The 19,423-nt window shown below is 42.6% G+C and overlaps 1 protein-coding gene across 1 annotated transcript in view; it reads left to right on the top strand.

The window, feature by feature from the left end:
- The window catches only part of Pip5k1b (phosphatidylinositol-4-phosphate 5-kinase type 1 beta), a 269,852-nt gene that overhangs the window by 174,812 nt on the left and 75,617 nt on the right, over positions 1 to 19,423 (top strand). The window contains exons 7-8 of the mRNA XM_051200132.1: positions 1,075 to 1,374; positions 18,626 to 18,837. Of these exons, the coding sequence (XP_051056089.1) occupies positions 1,075 to 1,374; positions 18,626 to 18,837 (512 nt within the window). The remainder of the gene's footprint in view (positions 1 to 1,074; positions 1,375 to 18,625; positions 18,838 to 19,423) is intronic.

Consider the following 19,423-nt stretch of genomic DNA (forward strand, 5'->3'; position numbering starts at 1 on the left):
TCACTAGCTGTACCCATCAGGACTTTGCGTGTGTTTAGCTAAAGGTGATTTAGAGCATTATGCCCGTGTTTAATTCAACCTTTACTGCTATGGGTTAAGAATGGTTATTGCTATTCCAAGAGCAGCTTTAGAAAGAAATCACCAGAGACACTTGTGCATACATCCGTTCTAGCTGTTATCACCAGAGGGATGAGTAAAGAAAATGTGGTACACATATTCCATGGAACCTCTCTTCAGCCATAAAGAAGAAAGAAATTATGTCATTTATAGGGGGAAAACAGTGTAACTGGACTTAATTATTAAGCAAACTGAGTCAGTCTCAGGAAATGTCACATCTCTCATTTGTGACTCTTAGATGCATAAAACTCATGTATGCAGGACCAATGATACACCTGCAACCAAGCCCAATGGCCTATGTCCAACCCCTGGGACATGGTAGAAGGGAAAAAAACAACTTCCAGGCAAGTTTTTCTTGTCACCTACACTTTCATGCCATGGCATGTGCACACCTGCATGTTCCCACACAAATAAATGGAAGTGTAATTTAAAAATTTGAGTGACAAGTTAGTTATCCAATACCAAATAGCCATCAATGACATACACATACAATCAATGTAATATAGACTGATGAGGTCATATTTATATATTATATTTGCATTAAATACACACATATAAATAACAACCATTAAAGAAAAAAAAAGCCATGAGTTGAAAGAGTGTAAGGAAGGATCCATGGGAGGATTTAGAGGGAGGAGGGGGGAAGGGGAAAATAATGTATATTATAATCTCAAAAGGAGAAAAATTTCAAGTACATAATAACACAGGACATGAAAGGATCAAATTTCTGTGGCAACAAGAGTGATTAACAAGGCTGGGTGAGGGGAGGTAGGAGAGGGCAGGAAGTGCAAACTATAAATTGAACTTTTTACAGTGGACACTAACAACTCACCCTGTGTTTAGTCATATTAGTTTCAAAACTCACTTTTAATGAAAAATTACTTTGTGAAAATGGAACAGAGAAATTTTTCCTTTTTTTTTTTTTTTTTTTTGTTTGTTTGTTTGTTTTCATTGTAGAATTTAAACCAGAATCCAAGGACTCTTCTGCCAAAATTCTATGGACTGTATTGCATGCAGTCAGGCGGCATCAACATCCGCATTGTAGTAATGAACAACGTACTGCCGAGGGCCATGAGGATGCACCTGACCTATGACCTGAAAGGGTCCACGTACAAGCGAAGAGCATCCCGAAAAGAGAGAGAGAAACCCAACCCCACGTTTAAGGACCTGGATTTCCTGCAGGACATGCATGAGGGGCTGTATTTCGATACAGAAACATACAACGCCCTTATGAAGACACTGCAGAGAGACTGCCGGGTAAGGAAGTATCTCCGTGATTTCCTTTGAAATAATCTCAACCGTGAGAGCTCTAGCTAGCATAGCCATGAGGAAGGTCCACAATGGCTGTGTGAAGTCCAGTCTTTCCCTGCTGACCCAGGCCCTCAGGATCTCTGAGGAAATGGTGAATGATAAGGGAATAATGACCTGGGGTCTGTTAGCACATCGTTGTTGGTTTTTATAATAAGCTCTGTCAGCTTCTTTGATAAAATGAAATGAGAACTTTTACTTTCCTTCTTCCCTGGGGCTGGGGGGAAGGTAGTCGAAAAGGAAATGAAATTTAGATTTAATGCAGAAACCAGCAAGGAAAGCCATACTCTAATCTTGGATGAAATGGGATTTCGAGTGAGGAGACACGTTTAAAGAAAATGTACTTAGAGGGATTAATGAAGGGTTCCCAGGAGACCCACTGAGAGCTGAGCCTTGACAGAAAAACACTGGATATTTGCTGCAACTCTTCTGTCTGAGGGGTGATGGGAATGAGGTTGCCAGATAGAACCGAGTGCTCTGTGAAAGTGTGATTGTCAGAGGTGAGAAGGGGTCCCCAGCTTGGGATGCATATATCATATCCTATCAATTTATAAATACATATGGCCAAGACCCTTGGGAAATTGTTCTGATATGGTAAAAAGTGAGTAAAAATCCTTTTGGAGGAAAAAAAAACCTGGAGATATAATCCTGAAGAATGATGATGATTTGATAAGTATACACCCCAGAAGTAATCCTAGAATGACTGATCCACAGGGACCTGGAATGTCCAGTCAGGCCAGTTAGCCATCTTGAGCATCGTTAGGCTGAGCAGCATGATGGCACAGGCTGGCAACCTAGGCTTTGCCAGGGCTTTCTAGGTAATTGATAATGCCACTAGTGCATGCCACCAAGAAATAAGGGCTATGCAGTTGCTGTTCAGGCTGTGGCTTTCTTGGTCTCCCCTGGGCCTGGACAGATGATATGCATTATTGTGAGGGAGAAAGGGCCTCCCCCACAAGCCTGGCTACACTGCTGGTGAGAAAAGGCATGCTCAGCACTCTATCTAGTGTGGAGAGCAGAGAGCCCCCACTGAGGAACCTAATTCCCCTTTCACCGGGCTTCCTTTCCTCCTGCCGTAGGATGTATGATGGCACATGAAAATAACTCCTTGGACTCACTCTCTTCATTAACACCGTTGCGGCCCCATTACTTGTTACATAGCAAGGGTGAATCAGGTGCATACAGTGAGCCAGGGTAGCCCAAGACTCATTAGTCCTCGCTCCCTTCTCCCTCTGAGCACTTTGAATTCAGCACAGTCATGCTCCCCTTTCATTCTTCCATATACATACGTACATACGTGTGTGTGTGTGTGTGTGTGTGTGTGTGTGTGTGTTGTTTTTTTTTCTTATTTTACATATCGATCCCAGTTCCCTCTCCCTCCCATGCCCCCCAATCCCCCTCCCATCCCACCCATCACCACCCCACTCCCACTGCCCAGGAAGGGTGATGCCTTCCAGGAGGAATCATCAAAATCTGTCAAGTCATTTGGAATAGGGCTAGGCCCTCCCTCCTGCTTCTAGGTTAAGGGAGTATCCCTCCATGGGGAATGTGCTCCCAAAGTTGTTTCATGCACCAGGGATACATCCTGGTTCCACTGTCAGAGGTCCCTTAGACTGCCCAGGCCTTCTAAATGAGACCCGTGTTCAGGGGGTCTGAGTCTGTCCAATGCTGGTTTGGCAGCTATCAGTCTGGGGAAGGGGTCCCTTGTTCAGGTCAGCTGTTTCCTTTTATTCTTAAAAGAAGGTAAGAAAGTAACGATTTTAATCTTACACTTGGTAAGACAGAAGCAGACTGACCTGTGACTCTGGAGCCAGCGAGCCTGGTCTACACAGTGAGTCAGCACTACAGAACCAGATGTGTGTGTGTGTGTGTGTGTGTGTGAGAGAGAGAGAGAGAGAGAGAGAGAGAGAGAGAGAGAGAGAGAGAGAGAGACTTGTCCAGAGGTTAGAGAAATGGCTCAGCAGTTAAAAGCACTGGCTGCTCTTCAAGAGGACACAATTTTGATTCCCAGCCCCAACATAGTGCCTCACAACCATCTGTAGGGGATCCAACACCCTCTTCTGGCATACATGCAAGCAAAATGCCCATATATGTAAATATTTTTTCTAATGAAAAACAAAACAAAAAAAAACTTGTCTAGTGTTGCTTAGCAAGTCAGTGACAAAGCGACAAAGCTCACATCTTTCTGGGGACAAAGCATGTAATCTAAACAAAGGAAATTTAAAGATTTACTCTAAGGTGCTTTTTGAGACAGGGTTTCTCTGTGGCTTTGGAGGCTGTCCTGGAACTAGCTTTTGTAGACCATGCTGGTCTCAAACTCATAGAGATCAGCCTGCCTCTTCCTCCCAAGTGTTGGGATTAAAGGTATGCACCACCACAGCCCAGCTACTTTATATTGTCTATTCATGTGTGTTTGTGTGCCTGCCCTGGGGGATGGAGATGTCTGTGGAGGCTAGAGGAAGGTGACGGGTCCCCTAACTCTGGAGTTACAGGCTATTGTGAGCCCCTGGCATAGGTGCTGGAAAGTAAATTCAGGTCCTCTGGGAGAGGAGCAAGCAGTCTGCTCCTACCTCAAGGAGATTTTCCTATTACTATCTTTTGACAAACCATAGGAGGAGCGGTGGGAACCAAGCAAGCACAAAAATATCCTGCAGAGCTCTTTTGCTATCTGGAAGGCTCATGTTTTTCCTTTAAAAAAAAAAAAAAAAGGTGGGGGGAGGAAAAAGAAAGAAAACACACACACATTTTAATGGAAACCTTTTATCTTGTGTTTTTTTCTGTTATTGCAGGATGTGGGTGAAAAGTTACTGTCAAATCCCCAGAGTGTGGTCCAGGCCTCTCAGGTCTTAGATTTGTTTTTCTCCTTACCTCCTGCCTCTGAGTGTATGAGTGTGTGTGTGAGTGTGTGTGTGTGTGTGTGTGTGTGTGTGTGTGTGTGTGTCTTTTCTCAGTGATACTGAAAACCTTTGTCTACAGTCTGCTAAGGCCACATGCTTCTATGCCAGGAAGAGAACAGGTCAAATATGAATGCCACTGCGCAGGATTTGTGTGTGTGTGTGTGTGTGTGTGTGTGTGTGTGTGTGTGTGTGTGTGTGTGTGTGTTCCCTGAGCCCAATCCTGAGAGAACAAGGTCAAACATAACTTTTCATCAAAATTGAGACTCCGGAGATGTGCCTGTTTATTTTCTACTTTTTTCAAATGTTTTTCTAAGAAGCATAGAAGCCAAGGTTAAGGACTCAAATTCATTTGAATTTGTATATGACGTAAGTTGTGGAAGTTGCTCTTCTCATCACAAATGCTTTCATCCCTGTGGTATGGGAACATGCAAATGCTGAGCCTGACTCCAGTCCCTGACCTGCCAAGTTGTCTGTGATCCGGATCCAGTAGCTGGTACTGGGGGCAGAGCTGCACTGTGCAATGCAGGGTTTTAGAACGGTGGGTCCTGGGTTGCTTTGTAAGCCTGATGAGTGCTGTCTTGGGGTTTCTATTGATGTGATAAACACCATAACCAAAATCAACTTGAGCAAAGGGTTCTTTGGCTTGCCTATTCCAGGTCATAGTCCATTAAGGGAGCCATCCATGGCAGGAACCACCTCAAGAAATGAAGCAGATGCCATGGAGAAACACTGCTCACTGGCAACCCCATGACTTGTTCTGTCTGTTTTCTTATACGACCAAAGACCACCTGGGAGCCCTGGGGTGGCATCATACAAAGTGAGCTGGGTGGGCCCTCCAACATAATTATTAATCAAGAAAATGCCCTACAGACTTGCTGCAGGCCAACCTTATGAAGGCATTTTCCCTACTTAAATTCCCTCTTCCCAGATATCTAGGTCTGTATCACATGGTATTATGGTTAGTGTTTACCCTTCAGCTTTACTTAATACTACTTTTTTCATTTATTAGACAGATGCAGGAATGTGTTGATTTTACTTGGTTTTGGGGGGGAGGGTTTGGGGGGGTAGCTTTTTTTGTTTTGTTGGTTTTTCGAGACAGGGTTTCTCTGTATTGCTTTGGAGCCTGTCCTGAAACTGGCTCTGTAGACCAGGCTAGCCTCAAACTCACAGAGCTCCGCCTGCCTCTGCCTCCCTAGTGCTAGGATTAAAGGCATGTGCCACCAACGTCTGGCTTGATTTTACTTGATTTTAAAACTCATTTATTTTCAATTTTTGGCACAGGATTTTTGTGCCCTTCCCTTTGTGCATCTCCTCTACTCTTCAGAACTGAGCTTTAGTGTGGGGATCTAAGGTGGCTGCTGAGTCACTCCGAGGCTGGTGCTGGTACCTAACATCTGGGAATCTCTTCTGTTAAAACCCTACTGTCTGTGTGAGGCTCCAGATAAAAGCCAATCATAGGACATTTTTATGGCAATGCTTCAGGGGGAGAAAGGAGAACCAGGCTCATATCAGGACATGATCTCATTGCTGAACATGGGGTGAGTGACCTCCATGTTTGATCAATTGCCAAACAGTATGAGAGATGTGGTGATGATAGTGTATTGTAAGGGCCAGAGAAGGTGATGACATAGCTTGATACTGAAGGGTGAAAGGAGTTGTCTGGGTAGGCAAAGCAGTAGAAACATTTTTAAGAAGAAAGAAAACAATTTATATTGGATATGTAATATCATGACACTTTCTAGTGACTGTAGTTTTTTTTGTTTGTTTGTTTGTTTTTTTGCCATTACCACAGCTAATAATTAGGGAAGGCATGTGAGGTAAGAGAGAAATGCATCCAAATATTTTTCAAAAACATTTTTCGATGTTATGTGGGCCCTGTTAAGGACTTAAATAACAAATCCACTAGACCTCTAGAACTCCTATGCATATTGATAGAAATGTAAACTAGTCTAGACACTATGGAAATCAGTATGGAGGTTCCTCAAAAAGTAAAAATAGAACTACCACATAACTCAGCCTTGCTGCTCTTGAATATTTTACCCAAAGAAACCTGTCAACCTACAAGAGACACTTGTACGCCCTTGTCTATTGCAGCACAATTCATAGTAGCCAAGGTGTAATCAGCCCAGGTGATATGTTTACACATTAAGTCATAAAGAATGAAATTAGGTCATTTGCAGGAAGACAGATGAAACACAAAGTAAGTCCAGTCGTGGGTGCAGTCTAGAATATATACATGCATGCATGACATGGAATAGAAGCAGGACTTATTTGGGGAAACAGAAAGGAATCAGCACGGCTAGGGAAAGGAAACAGGAGAAGATGAACATGGTCATGATGTATGATACAATTGGATGAAAATTTCATTACCAAATCTGTCACCATGCACAAGGAACTAAAAATAAACAAACATAAAATAAAGACCCCACTGCAATTGACCCCAGCTTCTTCCCGTGGTTCTCTGCTGACTGCTTGTTGTATTCCCCAGCTTTCAGCCTGCCCCCTCCATCCTTTCTTCCTCATTCTGCCCTGGCATCTCAGACTAGGAGATTCTATTTCCCTTAGCCCGAGTGCTTTTGGGAGACCCCTGCATGACTCATTGAGCCAGCTCAATCTGTTCCCTGTGGATTGTTTCCCGGCTTCCAGTCAAAAGCTGTTCTGTGTGGACTCTCTTTGGGCTTGGGCTATATAGATTCAGCAAGCCATCTAGGAAAAAATCCCCATCTCTCTGTCTTTGCCCGGTGATGCATAGCCCTTGGGTATCAGCCTTCCCTTTGTGGTGGCCAGTCCCTCACCAACTTCATCCCGAGGTACAGGAAGCACTTGAAACTCTTCCTGAAAACTAATCATATACTCCAAACCTGCTGCATCTGGTTCCCACACAGGATCCAAAGGGCCTTCTCCAATTGTGAGCATCTGAGTTCCCACATTGCTACTCCTTACTGCCTTACCTACTGTAAAGACCTGCTTCCCTTTCTTGAAGCATTTCCTGTTCATCTGATTCTGTCAGTGCACTGTTATATCTGTCCACTTCTACCAGTGGATTCCTTTCAGAGAATGATGATGACTGAAGGCACATCATAGGTCACTTGCTGTCACAATCAGAAAGTAGGAATCCAGTCTCCTTGGGCTTTCATCATGATGGAAAAGCCAAGATGGGCATCCATGAAAACTGTTCTTCCGTGTGCCGTGTTATCTTCCCCAAGCCTATACCTCTTCTTGGCTATCCTGTTCCAGACAACATAACCATCAGGTAGCTAGCTGCCCAAATCAGTGCCCTGACTCTTGATGTCTTTTCCCTTTTCCTCTCCCACTCTCTCCACACACAGTAAATTGCCATGTCTCATCCAGTCTGTCTCCTCAGTGCCACATGAATCCACCTCACTGGATCTGCCTTAGTGGAAACTCTGGGTATTGGTCGGGACTTCAATACCCTCTTCACTCATTTGCAGTCCCTTTAACTTCCAACTCGTGCCCCTCAGTGGACCCCCTTATTGTCTTGGCTTGCTCTACCAGACCATGTTTGCCTGGCGTCTTTTCTCACCCTCCCTTACTCATCTGAGGACTCCTGGGACACCCCTTCCTCTGAGATCACCATGCTATGCTGCCTCCCCTCCCGACCTTACCTCTTTCATGAGACTTAATAATACCCTGTTATTTTCTCATGATCAGATCCCTAAGCCCCAGCCGTTGTCTCTGCACGACTTGGTGCTCAGTGGGTAATTAGCAAATGGCTCTTGGAAACTGTGTTTGAAGAAATGAATAATAAAAAGGATATTGGAGCATAAAGAGAGGAAGGCATGGGTGCTGCTCCAAGAAATGTCTGTCACGACTTCTGTATCTCCAGCCACTCTTGCAGTCCTTTGAAGGAGACATCCAGTTCTGCTGGAATGCGTGCCAGAAATGGCATTGAGAATTTAACAAAGCTGATGATTTCCACTTTGAACCACTTGGGCCTCGAACTGCACTGGATATCCTCACATTGAGTCATTGGTTTAGCAGAAGTGTGTTTATGTTTAAGTGATCGTCCTCCCCACCATGGAAGCCATGTTGTAATGACCATCAGACCTTTGTTTGACATTGACCCCTGCCTCCCTTAGGTATGAGTCCTCTCTCCCTGGGAGAGGTTTTAAAGCCTCTTAATTGTACCACAAAAACCCTCTAATAAAGCAATCCTTTTTCTTTCTTCGTGCAGATGGTTATCCGCTTCAAAATTAAAATGGAAGCAAAGTAGGCTAGCATGATTAATAAACAGATTCATATCTGAATTTTACATTCAAATGACAGATTGCCCTCTGGGTTGTATTTGACATAGTGAAGAGTTATGCTAGTTTATTTAAAGAATATGTGGGGGCAGAGAGAGGAAGAGGTGAAATACTTCAAAATGGGTGTTACTTAAGAGGCCATGGTGCTATTTACATTTGTCAGTGAACAGGCTTGCTTATAATGCAAGATTTATACATGTGTCTGCTGCTGGGTGTTTGATTATAGGAGGAAACGGGAAGGGGAGAAGTATGACCCACTGGCTGGGAAATCTGCCAGTCTGCGATGGCAGATTCAGTCTTCCCCTTCCTGTGTGCCCGTGTGAGTACTGCATAAACTACAGGACCCAGGGCCTGCTGGGATGGCTCAGTGGGTAAAGTAGTTGTGCAAGTGAGAAGGCCTGAGTTTGTAAGTCAGACTCCAAATGCCTCAGAGGCCATTGTTCCTTCCTGAGCCTGCAGACACTATCACTTTGCTCCCTGCTGCCTCCAGAGCATAGCACAAAAAAAAAAAAAAAAAAAAAAAAAGATTTTTGTAATTGAAATTTTACGTGTGAATTTTGGAAGAGCAATTATGAATTGTTTTGCACTTGTTTTTAATTTACTGGGATTATTTTTTTCTCTGATGTAATTTATCTATGAAAATATCTAGAGACCCATGTCATTTAATAAACTTGACAAATTAGTACATCTTGCAGTATTTTGGGAGCGCTCTAGGGAAAGTGAAGGGATGACAAAGTCTATTACTGGGAACTTGTGTTTATAACCTAAATATTTCTTAATCCTTCAAGTGGGAGTCATATTAGAGACAGTCTGGATAATTAATGGCCTAAATGAGTCATTCTACATTTATTATCATTCCTTGTTAAGCAGCAAAGTTATTAATTTTTCAGTAGCATGGAATTGATTTTCTTTTCTCCCACAAATCACTCTTATCATAAATATTAATAGGCCCTGAGAATTTAATGAAACCAGCTTCTACTGGAAAATTTTGATGAGCAAAGTGAGTTCCCCCAGAGTATATGGCAAGCTCTTGGTTTACTGACTGGATGCTTGTGTGTAGCCATGTGGGTTGCAATATAGTGTATTTCATATTAATTTGGCATTATGATTAGTGTTTACCCTCTAGGTGTACTTCCTATTAATTTTTTACATGTAATTTAGACAGATTTGAAGGTGGATTGTTTTAGTTTCAGGTTTTTGTTGTTGTTTTCAGTGTTTGTGACTTCGTTTCTCTACCATAGTGTCAAATTCATGGTTCTCCCGGGCCAGCCAGAATGCTGGCATTATAGTCATGCATCACCATGCCTGGTTTTTTTTTTTTTTTTTTTTTTTCAATGATAACCTGCAAAAGAAAGGACAAATGGATTCTTTTTCCACATACATCTTTACAGGCACTGTAATGCCACACGATATTGCATTTGCTCATTATCTTAAATTAAATTTGGAGTCTTTGGACAAATAAATGAATAAAACTGACTCTAAATGAAATATAGTCTGAGCTGGGAGGAATCCCTGAGTCTGTGGGAAGCAGGCACAATGCCTTCCTCTCTCTAGTCTGAGCTAGAGGGAGCTGGAGAGAGGCACCTACCAAACCAGGCTCCTAGTGAGAACAACGACAAACAAGCAAAAACAGAGTGTATTTGCAAGGACACTAAATGTTTCCACCTGTAAAGTCTTCGCTTTTTTCTTTTTTATGGAGTCACTTGCAACACAAACACCCTTCACCCCGTGTCCCCCATCGGTAGCGTTTTATATGACTTCAACACACTATCTCTGCCAGGAAATAGCCTTGAATGTGATCTCCTGGTATGTTTTAAGACTTCTTAACTTTTCCAGTTTTGTGTGTGCAGATGTGTGCTGGGGCTGGCTTCAATGCAGTTATGTACTGAGTAGATTTACATCTCCACCCCACCAGGGTCAAGTACAGAACAGCTCCTTCTCAAGGATCCCCCAAGCCACACTTTCCTGGCCTCAACCCCTCCCTCCTTCATAGCCCTTCCCTAATCTCAGGCAACTGTGGATGTTTTTCATGTCTGTAATTTGGCATTTTAAGAATATTGTACTCAGAGCTGAGCGTGGTGATGCATGCCTGCCGTCCCGGTGCTAGGGAAATAGAGGCAGGAGTTCAAAGCCAGCCTGGGCTACATAAAACAACAGCTACAACATGAAGCTGTGTGGGCTGGCTTTTCACTCATTATAATGCCCTTGAGATCATTAGCATCAGATCCTATATCAACAGTTTGCTCGTTTTTTTACTGCTGAGTGGCATTTTGCGATATGAATATACTAGTTTAATATTAACCTGCTAAAGAATATGGGGATTAAGAGGAGTTAGTTAGTTTTATTTGTTTGTTTGTTTTATGTAAAGGAGACTTTTCTCCGTGTAGCCCATTCCCACTTGGGCCAGTTTCTCTCTGTCCACTGGGTCCCCACAGCCAATTATAAGATAACCACTCAGAAACTTAATATATATTTATAATTGTTTGGTCTATACCTTAGGCCTATTACTACTGGCTAGCTCTCTCTCACTTATAAATTTACCCACTGCTACTAATTTGTGTATCATCACGTGGCCGTGGCTTCTTGGTAACGCCCTGGCATCTTGCCTCCGCAGCAGCTACATAGCGTCTCTCTAACCCCACCTTCTTTCTCTTTGTATCTTTGTTTGGAGTTCCCACCTACCCATATTTTGCCTGTCCATTGACCAAAGCAGTTTTATTCATCAACCAATAAAAGCAACACATATTCACAGCATACAGAAGAACATCACACATCAGGTTTGGGGTTTTTTTGAGACAGGGTTGGTTGGTTGGTTGGTTGGTTGGTTGGTTGGTTGGTTGGTTGGTTGGTTTTCTCCCAGACAGGGTTTCTCTGTGAGACAGCCCTACTCCTGGAACTCACTCTGTAGACCAGGCTAGCCTTGAACTCACAGATATCCATCTGCCTCTGCCTCCTGAGTGCTGGGATTAAAGGTATGTGCCACCACCACCCAGATAAGAGGTTAATTTTTGAATGGTTCAAGTAAGCTTCAGTGAAAATGTTTGCCCTGATTTTTACCTGTTGTAAGTTTTCCTTCCTCTGGGACAAGTGCTTGAGTGTTATTGCTGTGCTATATGACAAGTACATATTTATATTTATAAAAAGCTGCTGCCCCCTTTTCCTGCCTTGCTGCCTCTTCTTTCTTCCCATAAGGCAGTGTGAATGATCTGTGTCCTCCTGATCCCTATCACTGTTTACTAATGGCGCTTCCTTGTCTAGCTTTGATCATTCTACATCGGTAGGTACTGAAGTCTTTTGTTGAAACATCACCTGAGTTTGTACTCCAGGAAAGCAACGGCTGAGACTGGCAGAGAAGCAGCTGAAGGGTGCTGGAAAGAGAGCTGAAAGGGGAAATGAAAAAAATATACAGTTCAGCCCAGTGGCTGATAATCGGCCTGTGGTTGCTGATGCAATGAAGCTTAAGGCTCTAAGCATTTCCATGAGGCTCAATTCCCATTAGTGCTCCATCCAAAACCATTCTGGAATCATCGTTGCACAGACATTCTGTAGTCTCCATTGCCCAGTGATTATTGCTCTGATTTTAATGACTGCACTAGACTCTAATTTCTGTAAGAACAGAAACCAAGTGGCTTTAGTTCCCCATCCACAACCCGCTGGACAGCTCATTCAGTGTCACCTTCTGAGGAAGCCTAAGACTAAGGAGAGTAAAAGTTTTCAACATAGTAGTGGGTCTTACCTAAGCATGAAGCTAACAAAAGCAGGTTTTTAATAATAGCCAACTCATGACTTGTCCTGAAAGGGAACCAAAGTCAGTTGTGTCACCTTCACACATGTGTTGGATTCTGTATTGTATATGCCATAACTAAAACTATATTGTTCACTTGACTGGTATGTGCAAATGGCTAGTAAGCTGCAGCTGTGTTGATGTCTCATTCTCCTCGGTCATTGATTGAGATGATGACTAATTCTCCCATCTAAGACTGTCTACACATTACAATTGTTCAGGAGCCTTGTTGCAAGGGACTGATGCTTGTCCCAGTTTGTGCCAGTTACTGCAGGTTAGCTGCTGTGCATGTGACTGGTGGGAAAGAGTCTCCTGCTGATAGTAACAGAAGGGACAGATGGTCAATGTGGGATGGTGACAGGGTAGCTGTAAAATATATATATTAGTCTATGTTGCTCACTCCCAACTTACTACTAAGAAAAAGATACCTCAGTGTAAGCCAGACACATAATTCTCCGTATTTTACGAAATAGTTATCCCAATTTTGGAAGAAAAAAGGTTGTATCAAAGATACCAAAGTAGTTTAAACCACTTAAAATATATAATATCTATACTGAATTCATCAAATATATGTACAATACATGAATATGGACAGTAAAGACATATTTCCCATACTCAGCTCATCCATAGACTGTGTAAACACTGACTATGGGCTTGCTTTGAATTAGGCAGTACTCGCTCTTAGAGACACATTCTCTCTCTCTCCTTACAGCGACACTAAGAGACTAGGCTCTTTCTTGACAGATGGAGTCTGCACAGGATGAAGCTTCCCGGGTCTGCTGAACTTACAGTGCCTCATACACAGGTCCCTCTGAGCCTAAACCCATGGTCCTCCATCATTTCCCTTAACCTGTAGGTATGATGGAAAAAGACACTGAAATTAAAACCTTATATCATAACCTAACTAGTTATGAAAGGGTAGAAGGCCACTATGCCAGGTCCTCAGGCTCTGATGATGAGGTGCTGGGGTGGGTTCTGGAGGAATCTGGAAAACGCTTTGCCAAAGTAGACAGTTTGGAACAAGACAATTGGATTTTCAAAGCCTACTTCCAGGAGAGAAGAGGACAGTGAGGGGGTAGTGGTAAGTGATGAATCACAAGGAAAATAATTAGTCCAAACAGTTCATTCTTAAAGCTCAATGAGAAACACAATGAGGCCCTGTTGATACTTGCCAACTCTTGCAACATGTGTGATTAGGAAATCCCACGAACATCAAAGCAAGACCTCTTTCTGAGATATGAGATGGCTACAGGGAACAGCTGGGGAATAGGTCCATGAGCGCGACTGCTGGGTGAGCAGCTGTTGAAAATTCCCATTAGTTACAGTAACTGCAGGGCTATCATAGCACTAATTTTTATAACCCTCCTTTTGAGTCAAGTGGAAACAAAAAAACAAACAAAACAAAAGGAAGACTGGGAGTTGGGAACCCTGGCCAGCCTGAGAAGTAACTTCCTTGTCTTAAAGTCTGAAGACCGAAAGTGTGTCCTGATTTCTGTTGTGGTTGTTGCCATCGTCGTCTTCGTCGTATTTATCGCTACTTGTGAGTTTTAAATAGCATGTCACGGAGAAATTTAAGTGAGAGTGAGGCAGGTTCAAAGTCGACCTGGACCATGTAAACTCTGTTTCAAAAACAACCATATATAAGAATGATATATATGTGTTGCTGTACATATAGATATACATGTATGCATATAAACCCTTGGGTGATAGATGGTTGTTTCTAAAGCATAGAACATAATTCTGTCACTTCAAGTTCTCAAGTGAAAATAAAATCAGAAGGTCGCCTTTGTGCTGGTCAGTACCCCATAGTCCAGTGTTCTGTGTGACTGTGGTGCCAGCCTATAACTAAGCTAAGGACTTAATATTTAATCCATTCTGATTTACTAGCTAAAATTATATGTCTGTATTTTCTCCTTATTACATTAGCGAAGAACACTCTGAGCTTTATTGAGGAAATTAAGTTAAATGAAAAAGACAGCATTGTACTCTAACTGGACTTGCACGTACACACAATCTAGTGCTATACTCTGAGAGGCTGACATTGTAAGCAATAACAGGTTCCTGGGTCCATTTTTCTTCAAATCAGTTCATTCCAGGGATGGCTATTTGCATAAAATCTCCAGGATACCATTTTAATTGACTTATCTTATTGGATTACTGCAAATATTTTGTATAAGTTAGTAACCCCTTATTTAGTGACTATATATAGACCAGCTAGAGACATTACCCAGGGGCTTTGATGAATCTCCTGATCAACTTCACATTTTCGTGTTACTTTGGTCTTTCAACAAAAAAAAAAAAAAATGGCCAGTTGAGAGGAACAGAGAGCACAAGCCAGCCTCCTGCTTGGCCCACTGTGGTTTCTGTCCTGTTTCTCATCTGTGTTTTCATAGTATCCATCACTAGCCCATCAGCTGCTGAGGCAGAGGCAAACTATCTAACCAAGTATCATAATGCATTTCTTCTAAGCATCTCAAAGAAGAACTTGAAACTTTATTTTTTGAAAAGTTCTAACATATATAAAAGTTGGCAGAATGCTACAATTAATATACATATACATGTATGTAATATAGGCATAAGTACACATACATATACATGTATATTTATACATGTATGTCTATGTATATATGTCCCATGTCCATTTTCAACTCAAAGCCAATTTTGCACTTCCTTCCTTCCTTCCTTTCTTCCTTCCTATACAATTTGAAGCACATCCCAGCCACCATATTCTTTTATTGATATGTGTTTCGGTATGATTCTCCTAATATTAAAGACCCCTTTTTAGATTAAAGAAGGTCATGAGTTTGAGAGAGTGCAAGGAGAGAGACATGGAAGGGATTTGGTGAAGGGGAGGAAAGGGAAAGGGGCATGGTATAATTATATTATAATTTCAAAAAAGAGAATACCCAAGACATTGTATCGTACATTTAAGTTCATATTAACTTTTGGATGTTGTATTAAAATAAGTCTAACCATCAAATAGGCAGTATCCAAATTTCTAATTATTTCTGAATCCTTTTTAATTTTATGTATTACACAATTCAGCCTCCATCTTAGAGCCAGCCCCAAATGTTCTTGAGTGAAGAGTCCATTCTTAACCCAGCTTATGACAGACAGGCTTCCCAAAGAGCAAGGTAATGGGCTCCCAGCCTACAACGCAGCCTCGTTTACAGCAAAACAACTTCCCTCTTATCGGTCATTTAGTTGTGTGCACACTAAACAGCAAACGACAGTGTTTGCAAATATCATCTTCATTTTCCCTTTGAACGGAGTATAAATATCCATCATGTAAGTAGCTTTGAAAACACAGGGAACTTTTATGTTCGTTTTCCTGACAACACAGCACACAATCACAGTAAATGTTTTCAATGCTGAGATTTTTGCACAGACCTCGTAATCATGATACTGAGTGCTGGTATTTAAAGCCCAGAAGTGTAGTATTGGACATGCTTTGTCGGTGACTTTTTTTATTTGCATGTAGACATGGACCCATATGACCCACATGACCAATGCACCTTCCACCAAAGGAAGCACAGAGTAGATCAAGCCTTTGGTGAGCCCAGCATCTCCTTTACGATATGAAAACTGCACGTATAATCTGGGCTCAAGCTTTGTAGCGCAGAGGGACACATAATATGTTTGGGACTTCAGAGAGAGTGCTTGTTCCCAACAGTTTGTAATATAGTAATGTAGTTTTTGTGGAATTACCATATGAGTTAGGATGTAATAATCCCCTCTGAGTTGAAAAACTGAAAAGTCTATAGAAACAGCCGCATGAACAAAAACATCAGGGCTTACATCTTCCGGGCACCCTTGGGAGTAATTTAGGAACCTAAGCCGGTGTCAAACAAGGAGACACAGACTTCAGCCTTGAGAGCAAAGTCCTTTGATGTGAAGTTGAGGCCTCGCCACCAAGCCATGGCAGGTCAGGAGACTTTGAGTAGAGATGTGATGTGACCTACTGACAAGGGGTCACTGAACCCATCCGCAAGGGAAGCTGGAATGGAATGATTAGAGAAGGGGGATGTTTTGATAACACCAGCTGCAGGACTGGGCAGCTAATGAAAGGAGAGGGGGTCCTTGGAGTCTAAAATTTACATTACAGTGTTTTCAAATGAAAGCAGGAAACCAGGGGAAAGAGTTGTTTTGAGACAAAACAAGAGTTTACAGTTACAATGTGGATGGTTTAGAAACTTTAAAATACCTAGAGGCCACTGGGAGTATACAGGCTGTAGTTTAGGAATGAGAACCAGCCAAAGGTAACAATTCAGGAACTTCCTATAGGAAGGTGGCAGAAGGTGGTAGCTAAACTTGACCTCTGAGTTGCACACAGGTATGTAGTGCTGTACCCTGAAGGGCTGACTTCACCAAGTCATCACTGCCTTTTGTTTGTTGTTGTTGTTGTTTTTTTTTTTTTTTTTTTTTTTTTTGGTCTTTCAAGATAGGGTCTCTCTATGTAGTTTTGTAGACCAGGATGGCCTCAAACTCACAGAGATCACAGAGATCCTCCCACCTCTGCCTCCTGAGTGCTAGGATCATAGTCTCTTACCAAGACTGTTGATGCACTCCCCAGGACTTCCCATGTGTGTTCCGATTATATTCCTGACTTCAGAGGCTAAGCCGATGGCATCCTGACACAAAGCAGGCTTGTTTTCCATGCTGATCATTGCTCCGTGGAAGGGCAAGGCTTAAACGACATGCCTCCATGGAGAACTGACTGATGGTTCTGCTGCTTGAGCCCTGGGCCAGCAATCAGCAGCAGTACCCATCTCTTCCAACTCCTACTTCAGTTAGTTGTGGGGAGCTGGTTTTGCACAGCTATCAGGTCACACATAGATCTCTGGAAATATAATTTCTATGTCGCAGGCCTCTCAAATAATGTAATTCTACTCTCAATTATTATCTGTCTCCACTCTAAAATATATAACTTTAGCATATCAAAATATTCACAAGGCTCTGTTTCACTCCTAATGCTATTTAAAAACCAGTTGAAGGGTAAATTCTGTGGAATAACTGAAGCTTGTTTACAGCCCATAATATGTTCATCATTAATGGCAAAGATGACTGGGACCCAGGGACCAGCATATTTCAAAGACTACTCATGGCCCACTTCGTGAAGCCTTTCTCACCTGGCCTTCCTGAAGTTACATCCACAAGTATTCTCCCTCCCAGCCAACCCCCTTTCAAATGGCATGAACATCTGCTATAAAAACACTTAGGCTCGAGGACAATGAGAAGCATGAAGACTCTGGGATTTTGATCCTACACTGCCCAAGGACTAGTTCCGATTAAGAGTGTGAATGACAGCGTCTTCCTCGTGGATCTGTCATTGGTGTAGGTCATACAACAGGCTGGGGTCTGGATAACTCACACACACTGGTAGAAAAGAAGAATAGTCATACAAGAAGAGATCTCGTTTTCAGACATGCCTCCTGATCAGGCACTACCTGTCTAAGGCTGGTCCAGGTGTACAAGTCCCCTGCACTCTAACAGTTTGAGGGATAGTCACCTAGACCTTATGTCCTGTCCCTTTCCCTTCGCAGCTCGTCTTTTTCTTTTGTCTGGCTGCATTGAACCCTTTTTGACTCCATCTCCCCACTGTCTACAGAGTGGATAATTAAGCATTAAGCCCTGCTATTTGTTGAGATCACATATATTACAAAGACCTGTTACGGGGAAATGATGGGCAACATTGAGAGATAGGCTTTGAAAAGCGGTTATCACTAAACTCAAGCTCCAGATGCAGAGAATGGAACCCAGGCAAAAGCTGGGGTGTTTGTACTGGTGAGACTGGGTTTCTTGGTTCCTGTGCTAAGAGTGTGAATGCCAGTGTCCACCTCGTGGGTCTGTCACTGGTGTGCTGCCTGTGACCCAACAGGTTCTTTTATCTTCTGTCTCCACGGCTTTCATCTATGTAACAGAGACAACAGTAATACTAGCTCATAGGTTTGGTGTGACGGTTGAATCCAAGGGAGGTACTTGGCACCTGGTTTATGGAAAGCATTCAGTAAGTGTTGTAAGTGAATCAGTTGTGGAAGGAAGAGCTTCTTCCTTTAGATTTGCATAAAAATTTCATTTTCCCACCACCATGGCAGTACTTCCTGCCAGTAGCCTAATAATAACTAAGATGGTTTTGTGTTTGACGTTTTGCCTCTCAGTGGACAAGTACAGGTGTGGCATGTCTGCTGACTCTGAGCTCTTAGGCTCACAGGCCCTTTGAGTTGACTGACCTTCTGGGTCTTTTCCTTCCTCAGGTGCTGGAAAGCTTCAAGATCATGGACTATAGCCTTTTGCTGGGAATCCACATCTTGGACCATTCCCTTAAAGACAAAGAAGAGGAGCCCTTACAAAATGTGCCCGATGCAAAGCGGCCTGGGATGCAGAAAGTCCTCTACTCCACAGCCATGGAATCCATCCAGGGTCCAGGCAAGTCTGCAGATGGGATCATTGCAGAGAATCCAGACACGTAAGTACAACCGTCCTGGTTTTGGGTACCCCAGTCACTGGGTAGTTGCATGCAATCACCTCCCCCAAGGGGTGGTACACTGGGAATAGACTCCTGGTAAGGTAGTCAATGGCTGAAACCAACTTTATTTCTCTCTATCTCTAGACAACTAGATGAGTGGCAGTTTCTCAAGTTTCTGTCTTTCACCCACATGGTTTCTTGTTTCAAATGGTTCCTTTTTTCTTTTCCTTTTTTTTAAACAATGATTGAAAATGTTGTCCCTTCATTTACTACACATTCAACACATCTACCAGAAGAGGGAAGAACAAATCCTGGACTCGAATAAGTGTGAATAAGTATTCGTGCTCACTTATTTACTTTCGAAAACACATGGTAGGAATGATACTGGCACTTAAGGGGCTTTTAATCTGCAAAGAGGATTCTGTCTGTCTCACCTCTGCACCCTGGTAGATGTCTCTCCTCAGCCAGACGTGTTGGTAACTGCAGGCTCCATTTGCATATGTAAAGTGCACCTTTAACAATAGAAATCATTACAACTATGGAAGGTTGTTGAGATGACTCATCACATGTGAACTTGCTGAGCAAG

The sequence above is a fragment of the Phodopus roborovskii genome, unplaced genomic scaffold, assembly GCF_943737965.1.
Source record: "Phodopus roborovskii unplaced genomic scaffold, PHOROB, whole genome shotgun sequence".
Taxonomy (NCBI): domain Eukaryota; kingdom Metazoa; phylum Chordata; class Mammalia; order Rodentia; family Cricetidae; genus Phodopus; species Phodopus roborovskii.